We start from the raw sequence: 12,003 nt of genomic DNA, 5'->3' as shown, positions 1-12,003 counted from the left end.
GATGCTTAACCACTGAGCCACCCAGACGGCCCTTCCTACTTATATCTTTTAACCCAGAAAGGAGAGTTAGTCTTTGGCTTGCTGTGGCAGAATGTCACTGAGTTTCTTGGGTACTGAGAGCAGATACCCAATGTTATGATAAGAAAGAAGCCAATTATAAAGTCAATTATATGAGTGTCAGACTGCATATGCAAAGATGTGACTGGTCTGGAAGTTTAAATTAATCCAAGGCAAACAAGAGGCTCTATCTCATGACCCTGAGATCATGACCTGAGTCAAAATCAAGAGTCGGACACATAGCCAACTGAACCAGCCTTGCAGCTGTCCCCAAGAGTCATTTTTTAAGCATCATAACCTCATGCATTAGATCATACCTCTAATGCGTTAGAGGAAGTCAATCTGGTTCCTTAAACCTCTCATGTTATTTCATGGGGTATCTGGGATATTGTTTCCTATCCACAGACTTCCAGACTATTATTTATTTCCTGAACTGTGCCCTTCCAACATAGAGACATTCTTGCTCAGAGCCAGAAGGAGCCTTAGAGGAATATCCAGTCCAACCCCTGAAACACACAAAGAAGACATGACTTGTCCAAAGTCAATCAGCAGTTAAGGGCCATGCCAAGACTAAGAGCCAGGACTCCTGACACTTTTTACCACCCCTCCAGAGCCTCTGACCTTGGACAACGAATGAGAGTTCGTAGGAATGAATGTCTGAAGCACTTGCCGTCACTCTGCTTGGATAATTTTTTCTCCTGTTTTTGTTCATTTGCTATTTTATTGCCTAGACATATCTAAAAAAGGCCTAGTGCCTTTTCTGAACAAAAGTACCACTCAAGGCTAATAACTCGAGGTATATTATGATAATCCCTTTAGTTGTGGAGACTGATATTCAAAAGCAACTTCTTATGAAAGGAACAATACTTGATACGCATGGGGAAAGATATTTTTAAACTCCCTGTAGGACTCTATATTTGCAGATACCTTATCAGAAAGTTGAAAGCGATTAGGGATGGGGAATTATCTCTAAATTTATACTTGAGAATGTAAATTACATACAAACTAATGGGACTAAAACTATTTGATCTTTTAATATTTAATTAATGGTTCCCCATGGCCTTTTTATAGCCTGTGTTCTATTGTGAGGAACGAGACTTTAATAAGCAGGTTTGGGACTTCCCATTGTGTAGCAAGATGTCATTGCTTTCATGACACTAATTTGGCTTTCATACTCTCTCCCTTCCCCTCTTCTCTTACTATAGGGTTCCCTGTGTCTTGCTCTTGCATTGGGAACAACTAAATATATTAGTTGTATTGTTAATGTCTGTGTGAGCTTCTTCCTGGTCTAGAAATTACACATCTCACTGGGCAAAAGGTTTCTTGATTCCCCTCCTTACAGTGAAATCCCTTGAAGATTGTAATAAAAGTGGTGTTTCTTTCTGAGGGCAGGCACTTACCAATAAAAAAATAAGCAACATTTCCTTTATTTTCAAAGAGAGACAAATTTGCCCTGGACTTTACCAATTGCATCCAATTTAGAGCTGTTTTTCTTCCCGTATGTGTTTACCACGGAGTGATTTCTATCTGGGCATGATGGTATCCACAAGAGAGATCTTATTGTGTGTGAGTCCCTGGGAGCACTCCTTTCTATGCTGCCCTCTCCTCTTATGGTCTAAGGATCTAGTACATGGTAAACTATTACCAGCAGATGGGAGTATTATTTGTGTGACAACTGGCCCCTGGCTAGTCCAGCTTCAGGAAAGGTAGGGAACCCCCCCCAACACACGTCTTTGAAATTCCCTTAGTAGGTTTGTTTTGACTGAAGATACTCAGCGCTGAACTATTTAGAACAGATATTGCCTACTCAGCTATATAATAACTTATAAATAAGGATCCCCCTCATAATTTTTCTTCAAATTTAACATTAGAAATATACACATATTGAATGATGGGTACTTATTATTCCATTGTACTTTCCTATTAGTCTTAGGCAGCATGGCGTCTTCAAGCTAATTGTTCCATTTCTGTGACCATTTGACCCCCAAATCCTGGTACGACTATTTTCCCTGTATTTAATATTAACAATAAGAATGAAAATACAATGTTTTATTATTCAATGTTCCCATATGTTTTTGGCATTTCCCAACAGCTCTGTTACAGTTAATATTATCTTACCCACCCAGCAAATGAGTAAACTGATATCTGGAATAATAAGGACATAATATGGGTCTCATGGTGAGCAGAAAGTTTGAGATCTAAACCTTGTCCTGGACACAAGTCAGAGTGTTCACACACTATCTCGTTTTCTACATCGAATGGCAGCAGTTAATTTATTCCAGTTAACTAACAATGGCAAACAGAAGAGAGTAAAATATTAAAATACAGTGATTAACTGTCCCATAAAGGCACAACGACTGTTTCTGCTAAAGGTGATGACACCACACTCAGTGACGACATTCACTGACAGAACCCTAGAGACTTCCCAGCCATTTCATAAAAACCACAGTGATGTCCAATGTTTAGGTTTTGAAAAGGTGTAGAGTAGAACATCACCTCTAGCCACTGCCCCATCAAGTGTCTCCCCTTATGGGGACCACAATTAACATTTTCTAGGTATTCTTCTAGAGTTGCCTTAGCATAGATAAGCACATGCAAATATTTATCCTTATCTGTTCTCCTCTCTTTTATAAAAAATGTGGCATATTTGCCCTTTCTTCTGAACATTTTTTCATTCACTTAGTAATACATTTTGAAATCTTTCCGTATTAGCACAGATTTTCTAATTGTTTTTTTTTTCTTTTTTTTAAAAATTTTAATATAATTTTTTATTTTTTATAAACATATATTTTTATCCCCAGGGGTACAGGTCTGTGAATCACCAGGTTTACACACTTCACAGCACTCACCAAAACACATACCCTCCCCAATGTCCATAATACCACCCCCTTCTCCCAAACCCCCTCCCCCCAACAACCCTCAGTTTGTTTTGTGAGATTAAGAGTCACTTATGGTTTGTCTCCCTCCCAATCCCATCTTCTTTCATTTATTCTTCTCCTACCCACTTAAGCCCCCATGTTGCATCACCACTTCCTCATATCAGGGAGATCATATGATAGTTGTCTTTCTCCGCCTGACTTATTTCGCTAAGCATGATACGCTCTAGTTCCATCCATGTTGTCGCAAATGGCAAGATTTCATTTCTTTTGATGGCTGCATAGTATTCCATTGTGTATATATACCACATCTTCTTGATCCATTCATCTGTTGATGGACATCTAGGTTCTTTCCATAGTTTGGCTATTGTGGACATTGCTGCTATAAACATTCGAGTACACGTGCCCCTTTGGATCACTACGTTTGTATCTTTAGGGTAAATGCCCAATAGTGCAATTGCTGGGTCATAGGGCAGTTCTATTTTCAACATTTTGAGGAACCTCCATGCTGTTTTCCAGAGAGGTTGCACCAGCTTGCATTCCCACCAACAGTGTAGGAGGGTTCCCCTTTCTCCGCATCCTCGCCAGCATCTGTCATTTCCTGACTTGTTGATTTTAGCCATTCTGACTGGTGTGAGGTGATATTGCATTGTGGTTTTGATTTGTATTTCCCTGATGCTGAGTGATATGGAGCACTTTTTCATGTGTCTGTTGGCCATCTGGATGTCTTCTTTGCAGAAATGTCTGTTCATGTCTTCTGCCCATTTCTTGATTGGATTATTTGTTCTTTGGGTGTTGAGTTTGCTAAGTTCTTTATAGATTCTGGACACTAGTCCTTTATCTGATATGTCGTTTGCAAATATCTTCTCCCATTCTGTCAGTTGTCTTTTGATTTTGTTAACTGTTTCCTTTGCTGTGCAAAAGCTTTTGATCTTGATGAAATCCCAGTAGTTCATTTTTTCCCTTGCTTCCCTTGCCTTTTGCGTTGTTCCTAGGAAGATGTTGCTGCGGCAGAGGTCGAAGAGGTTGCTGCCCGTGTTCTCCTCAAGGATTTTGATGGATTCCTTTCGTACATTGAGGTCCTTCATCCATTTTGAGTCTATTTTTGTGTGTGGTGTAAGGAAATGGTCCAATTTCATTTTTCTGCATGTGGCTGTCCAATTTTCCCAGCACCATTTATTGAAAAGGCTGTCTTTTTTCCATTGGACATTCTTTCCTGCTTTGTCGAAGATTAGTTGACCATAGAGTTGAGGGTCTATTTCTGGGCTCTCTATTCTGTTCCATTGATCTATGTGTCTGTTTTTGTGCCAGTACCATGCTGTCTTGATGATGACAGCTTTGTAATAGAGCTTGAAGTCCGGAATTGTGATGCCACCAACGTTGGCTTTCTTTTTCAATATCCCTTTGGCTATTCGAGGTCTTTTCTGGTTCCATATAAATTTTAGAATTATTTGTTCCATTTCTTTGAAAAAGATGGATGGTACTTTGATAGGAATTGCATTAAATGTGTAGATTGCTTTAGGTAGCATAGACATTTTCACAATATTTATTCTTCCAATCCAGGAGCATGGAACATTTTTCCATTTCTTTGTGTCTTCCTCAATTTCTTTCATGAGAACTTTATAGTTTTCTGAGTATAGATTCTGTGTCTCTTTGGTTAGGTTTATTCCTAGGTATCTTATGGTTTTGGATGCAATTGTAAATGGGATTGACTCCTTAATATCTCTTTCTTCTGTCTTGCTGTTGGTGTAGAGAAATGCAACTGATTTCTGTGCATTGATTTTATATCCTGACACTTTACTGAATTCCTGTATAAGTTCTAGCAGTTTTGGAGTGGAGTCTTTTGGGTTTTCCACATATAGTATCATATCATCTGCGAAGAGTGATAATTTGACTTCTTCTTTGCCGATTTGGATGCCTTTAATTTCCTTTTGTTGTCTGATTGCTGAGGCTAGGACCTCTAGTACGATGTTGAATAGCAGTGGTGATAATGGACATCCCTGCCGTGTTCCTGACCTTAGCGGAAAAGCTTTCAGTTTTTCTCCATTGAGAATGATATTTGCGGTGGGTTTTTCATAGATGGCTTTGATGATATTGAGGTATGTGCCCTCTATCCCTACACTTTGAAGAGTTTTGATCAGGAAGGGATGTTGTACTTTGTCAAATGCTTTTTCAGCATCTATTGAGAGTATCATATGGTTCTTGTTCTTACTTTTATTGATGTGTTGTATCACATTGACTGATTTGCGGATGTTGAACCAACCTTGCAGCCCTGGAATAAATCCCACTTGGTCGTGGTGAATAATCTTTTTAATGTACTGTTGAATCTGATTGGCTAGTATTTTGTTGAGTATTTTCGCATCTGTGTTCATCAAGGATATCGGTCTATAGCTCTCTTTTTTGGTGGGATCCTTGTCTGGTTTTGGGATCAAGGTGATGCTGGCCTCATAAAATGAGTTTGGAAGTTTTCCTTCCATTTCTATTTTTTGGAACAGTTTCAGGAGAATAGGAATTAGTTCTTCTTTAAATGTTTGGTAGAATTCCCCCGGGAAGCCGTCTGGCCCTGGGCTTTTGTTTGTTTGGAGATTTTTAATGACTGTTTCAATCTCCTTACTGGTTATGGGTCTGTTCAGGCTTTCTATTTCTTCATGGTTCAGTTGTGGTAGTTTATATGTTTCTAGGAATGCATCCATTTCTTCCAGATTGTCAAATTTATTGCCGTAGAGTTGCTCATAGTATGTTCTTATAATAGTTTGTATTTCTTTGGTGTTAGTTGTGATCTCTCCTCTTTCATTCATGATTTTATTTATTTGGGTCCTTTCTCTTTTCTTTTTGATAAGTCTGGCCAGGGGTTTATCAATTTTATTAATTCTTTCAAAGAACCAGCTCCTACTTTCGTTGATTTGTTCTATTGTTTTTTTGGTTTCTATTTCATTGATTTCTGCTCTGATCTTTATGATTTCTCTTCTCCTGCTAGGCTTAGGGTTTCTTTCTTGTTCTTTCTCCAGCTCCTTTAGGTGTAGGGTTAGATTGTGTACCTGAGACCTTTCTTGTTTCTTGAGAAAGGCTTGTACCACTATATATTTTCCTCTCAGGACTGCCTTTGTTGTGTCCCACAGGTTTTGAACCATTGTATTTTCATTATCATTTGTTTCCATGATTTTTTTCAATTCTTCTTTAATTTCCCGGTTGACCCATTCATTCTTTAGAAGGATGCTGTTTAGTCTCCATGTATTTGGGTTCTTTTCAAACTTCCTTTTGTGGTTGAGTTCTAGCTTTAGAGCATTGTGGTCTGAAAATATGCAGGGAATGATCCCAATCTTTTGATACCGGTTGAGTCCTGATTTAGGACCCAGGATGTGATCTATTCTGGAGAATGTTCCATGTGCACTAGAAAAGAATGTGTATTCTGTTGCTTTGGGATGAAATGTTCTGAATATATCTGTAATGTCCATCTGGTCCAGTGTATCGTTTAAGGCCTTTATTTCCTTGCTGATCTTTTGCTTGGATGATCTGTCCATTTCAGTGAGGGGAGTGTTAAAGTCCCCTACTATTATTGTATTATTGTTGATGTGTTTCTTTGATTTTGTTATTAATTGGTTTATATAGTTGGCTGCTCCCACGTTGGGGGCATAGATATTTAAAATTGTTAAATCTTCTTGTTGGACAGAACCTTTGAGTATGATATAGTGTCCTTCCTCATCTCTTATTATAGTCTTTGGCTTAAAATCTAATTGATCTGATATAAGGATTGCCACTCCTGCTTTCTTCTGATGTCCATTAGCATGGTAAATTCTTTTCCACCCCCTCACTTTAAATCTGGAGGTGTCTTCGGGTTTAAAATGAGTTTCTTGGAGGCAACATATGGATGGGTTTTGTTTTTTTATCCATTCTGATACCCTGTGTCTTTTGACAGGGGCATTTAGCCCATTAACATTCAGGGTAACTATTGAGAGATATGAATTTAGTGCCATTGTTTTGCCTGTAAGGTGACTGTTACTGTATATGGTCTCTGTTCCTTTCTGATCTACCACTTGTAGGCTCTCTCTTTGCTTAGAGGACCCCTTTCAAGATTTCCTGTAGAGCTGGTTTGGTGTTTGCAAATTCTTTCAGTTTTTGTTTGTCCTGAAAGCTTTTAATCTCTCCTTCTATTTTCAATGATAGCCTAGCTGGATATAGTATTCTGGGCTGCATGTTTTTCTCATTTAGTGCTCTGAAAATATCATGCCAGCTCTTTCTGGCCTGCCAGGTCTCTGTGGATAAGTCAGCTGCCAATCTAATATTTTTACCATTGTATGTTACAGACTTCTTTTCCCGGGCTGCTTTCAGGATTTTCTCTTTGTCACTGAGACTTGTAAATTTTACTATTAGGTGACGGGGTGTGGGCCTATTCTTATTGATTTTGAGGGGTGTTCTCTGAACCTCCTGAATTTTGATGCTCGTTCCCTTTGCCATATTGAGGAAATTCTCCCCAATAATTCTCTCTAGTATACCTTCTGCTCCCCTCTCTCTTTCTTCTTCTTCTGGAATCCCAATTATTCTAATGTTGTTTCGTCTTATGGTGTCACTTATCTCTCGAATTCTCCCCTCATGGTCCAGTATCTGTTTGTCCCTCTTTTGCTCAGCTTCTTTATTCTCTGTCATTTGGTCTTCTATATCACTAATTCTTTCTTCTGCCTCATTTATCCTAGCAGTGAGAGCCTCCATTTTTGATTGCACCTCATTAATAGCTTTTTTGATTTCAACTTGGTTAGATTTTAGTTCTTTTATTTCTCCAGAAAGGGCTTTTATATCTCCTGAGAGGGTTTCTCTAATATCTTCCATGCCTTTTTCGAGCCCGGCTAGAACCTTGAGAATTGTCATTCTGAACTCTAGATCTGACATATTACCAATGTCTGTATTGATTAGGTCCCTAGCCTTCGGTACTGCCTCTTGTTCTTTTTTTTGTGTTGAATTTTTCCGTCTTGTCATTTTGTCCAGAGAAGAGTATATGAGGGGGCAAGTAAAATACTAAAAGGGTGGCAACAACCCCAGGAAAATATGCTTTAACCAAATTAGAAGAGATCCCAAATCGTGAGGGGGGAGAAAGGGGATAAAAAGAGGTTCAAAAAGGAAGAAAGAAAAAAAGAAAAAAAAAAAAAAAGAAAAAAGAAAGAAAAAAAAAGAAAAGAATTAAAAAAAAAAGAAAACACCTAAGAAAAATATAAAAAAGAAAAAATATATGTATTAGATAAACTAGTAAAAAATCATTAAAAAAGAAAAAGGTAACAGTTAAAAAAAAAAATTTTACCCGAAGGCGAGAAAAAAAAAACAAAAAATGAAAAAGAAAAAAATTAAATTAACTGCAAGACTAAAAAAAATCACAGGGCAAAAGCCATGAGTTCCGTGCTTTGCTTTCTCCTCCGCTAGAATTCTGCTGCTCTCCTTGGTATTGAAACCGCACTCTTTGGTAGGTGAATTTGGTCTCGGCTGGATTTCTTGTTGATCTTCTGGGGGAGGGGCCTGTTGTAGTGATTCTCAAGTGTCTTTGCCCCAGGCGGAATTGCACCGCCCTTACCCGCGGCCGGGGTGAGTAATCCGCTTGGGTTTGCTTTCAGGAGCTTTTGTTCCCTGAGCGCTTTCTGTAGAGTTCTTTCTAATTGTTTTTGTACAGTCATCATGCTCCATTGTATGGATGTGTCCCCTATTATATCTAACAAGTCCCCTACAGATAGATATTTGTCTTGTTTCAAAAATTTTGCTATTCACAAATAAATCTGTGGAGAACACTGTCTATACATCTGTCATTTTTCACATATGCAAGAGCAGCCATAGTATGACTTCACAGAAGTGGAATGTGTAGATCAAAGGATAGATCATTTTGATAGATTTTGCCAATTGCCTTCCATAGGGAAGACAAGTAAGGTTTTGAGAAATTCTACAATTTTATATTCATCTTCACATATTCTGGCAAAGTGCCTGGTGCAAAGCATTCAACAAAATGCTTATTTTAGGATTATTTCATTATTCTCCAATTTCACTTGCAGTTTTTTTTTCTTCTTCTGAAAAGTATTAGTTTCACTACTGAGTTATGTTAGCTAGAGGAAGAAATTATGTGGATATAAGAGGAGAGACAGGAAAAATAGCCTGATGAGTCATCAAAGAAAGGATGATTTGGTCTGGTGCAGTCAGGCTGCATCCCGGGGAGCTCAGGTTGGGAGATGGGAGCATTGTCGTGGGATCATAGGGGATTTCTCTCCAGCCTAGTTTGGTCCTGCCAGTGGGTAAAACAGTGATGTTGGGACAACCTTCTCTGTCAGCGGGGGCTCAAGGCCTACTTGATTAATCCTCCAGAACTAACTGATTTTATGACTTATAGTTTCCAGCAGACATAGGCAGCCATGTTAGCTCCCTGACAACCCACAAATTAGCAGCTGAGGATGACAAAGGAGTCAGAAATCATTCAGTCCACTGGCTGACTATTACATTCAGCAGGAAATGTGTTAAAATGAGGAACTCAGAATGTCTCAGTATCAGGGCTATGATCATATTTTCTTAAAGACTTCCAGGAGGCTTCCATCATCAGCTTGGCTTGGGAAGCGTTGGTTCAGTCTCCTCATTTGTCTTTGTAGATAAGGAAATGTAGGCTAAGGAAGCTCAAACCATTAGCTAAAGATCACAGAACTGATTTACGACAGATCTGGAGCAGGAGCCCAGGTCACTTGACTCTGTTTAATGGACATTTCCTTGATGCCTTGGGCTCTGTCCAGTGAGTTGGATGGGGAGGGGCAGAGCTAAGTTGGGAAAGCTCTGTGCCATTCCTACCACTTCATCTGAAACAGTGCCTTTCTTTCTTTCTTTCTTTCTTTCTTTCTTTCTTTCTTTCTTTCTTTCTTTCTTTCTTTTTGTATTCTCCTATTCTAAGGTCTTTTTCTTGACCAATGGACTCTGTGGCCAAAATGTTCCAAGCCTTTCATCATAGACTGAGAAAGCGAGCAAACCCAAATCTACCACCTCTCTACCTCCAAGAGGAAAAGGCATTTGAATGGGTCCTAGGCCAGGTTAGTGTCCTGGTTTCCTTTCATGAGAGAAGGGTCTCAGGCTGGGGCATTAGGAATGTTAATATTTAGAAAAGATTAGGTGGTTATTATCAAAGTCCTGTTACACAGAGAATATTCAAGAACTGACAACCTACTCATCAGTAGTTCAGGAATGAGGATGAGGCCAGCACTGCCTTGTAGGTGGGGCAATGAAATGTCTGTTTTCTTGTCTTGTCTCTACCCTTCTTAGCTGAATGAACTTGACAACTTACTTCCCCACAACAGCCCCCATTTCCACACCTATAAAATGAAATTGCTCAGGCTAGATAATCCCTGGGCTGTAGTGGTTCTCAAACTTGTCTACACATTAGAGTCATCTGGGACACTTTAAAAAAATCCTGGTGTACTGATATGTGAGTCCCATCCACTGAGAATCTGGATATCATTGCCCTGGTATGCATCTTGGGCATTAGGATTTTTAAAAGCTCCCCTGGTGATTTTGATGTGTAGCCAAGGTTGAAGATAATGGTCTAGAGAGCAATAGTTCTCATAGTATAGCCCATACCAACAGCACCAACTGGGAACTTGTTGGAAATATAAATTCTCAGGCCCATTCCAGACCTACTAAATCAGAAAAGCTGGAAACAGTGCCCAGACATCTGTGTTTCTGATTCTGATGTGCACTGAAAATTTAGGGATCACTGAGCTAGAGATCTCTGAATATCTTATCAGGAAAAGGGTTAATCAACTTTGAACTAGAGGTAGGCCCATGCGTGGGAGCACCTGTTTGGAGAAGGGTAAAGAATGCAAGATAATGAGACAAAAAAGCTAATTGCCCAGAGCCAGCTAAAGTTATGGTCAAAATATTAGAAAAGGATTTCTCTTAGGTCTTTTATTGCCATGTGCTCTTTGAAGAGAGAAACGTTTGATTTTAAAAATGTATATATTGCTAAATGCTTTGAAATTTCTGTTAAACATGTTTATTGAGGAAAACTGGCCCTCTGAAAATGGCTGACATCATTTCTGTGAGAAAGTATGAGTTGGATCATGGGAGACAGCACTCGGATCCCTTTGGTCCCACTCAAGGAGAACAGCTTTGTAAATACCAGAGTTCAAGACTCAGCTCCCCAGCAGGCTGTGCCTAGAACAAACAGACAAATGCAAGAGCTATCTTTCCCATCGACTTTCCAGAGGAGGCTGTGGGTTATACTCACTAATCATAAGCACACAGAGGGCTCAGTTTCTCTAAACTAGGTATTTTCTTTTTTCCATCCAGCCGGGGGCCATTGAGACTGCCATGGGAGACTTGAAAGGGCACATAGCCGAGACTTCTGGAGAGAAAATTCAAGGCTTCTGGCTCTTGACAGAGTGAGTAGTTATGGCTAAGTGAAGGGCAGTGGAAATCTGGCATTTTCCTTAAGACCACTGTAACAAAATAGGAGACAGACATGTGAAAGAATTTATTCTGGATGCCAGGTAAGATCATTGATTGACATATCCCCCAGTTAGAGAGTAAAGTTTCATGGTGCCCTATGGCTGATGCATGGCGAGGTTGGACTCTTGGTGAGTCGCTTCACTCAGCTATCACTCTGACTTTCTTACAGGCCCTCATCATGGCTCTCAAGGACTATTGCAGGGGCCTCCTCACCCACCTCTTTGGTTATAATCTGTTTCTTACAAATACTTTCCTTCCAGCACATCAGACTACTAACCCATCACACTCTGGGGACAGTGGAAAAGAAGGTTAAAAAGATGAATGAGGTCAATGTATACAGTTTAAATTTTATCTTTTGTGTAATAACCTGGGCCATGAAACTAGGGAAATCATGCAGGATAGAGAAGACAGGCCACCAGTCCAGAGTTAGGATAAAAACCAAGTCTAACACTTGATTCCTTTCCTTTAATAAATGTTCTATTCATCCTAAGGCCTATCTTAGCTCTAAGGGCTTTAATTGCAAATGACACCAAGTAGATGGTTATCTTTGTGTCTTGCCCTGAGATTCTAGAATCTGTGACTTTTACCAGCAGACTATTAGGAATGCCATGGTATT

At 39.4% G+C, this 12,003-nt stretch overlaps 1 protein-coding gene across 1 annotated transcript in view; it reads left to right on the top strand.

Annotated features, from left to right (window-relative positions):
* TPRG1 (tumor protein p63 regulated 1) overlaps nt 1-12,003 on the top strand; it is a 152,865-nt gene that overhangs the window by 33,083 nt on the left and 107,779 nt on the right. The window contains exon 3 of the mRNA XM_059165217.1: nt 11,229-11,320. Within this exon, the coding sequence (XP_059021200.1) occupies nt 11,229-11,320 (92 nt within the window). The remainder of the gene's footprint in view (nt 1-11,228; nt 11,321-12,003) is intronic.

The sequence above is a fragment of the Mustela lutreola genome, chromosome 2 (assembly GCF_030435805.1).
Source record: "Mustela lutreola isolate mMusLut2 chromosome 2, mMusLut2.pri, whole genome shotgun sequence".
NCBI classification, from domain to species: domain Eukaryota; kingdom Metazoa; phylum Chordata; class Mammalia; order Carnivora; family Mustelidae; genus Mustela; species Mustela lutreola.
Note: the sequence above shows the minus strand (reverse complement) of the source record. Positions and strands in the feature narration are given on the sequence as shown.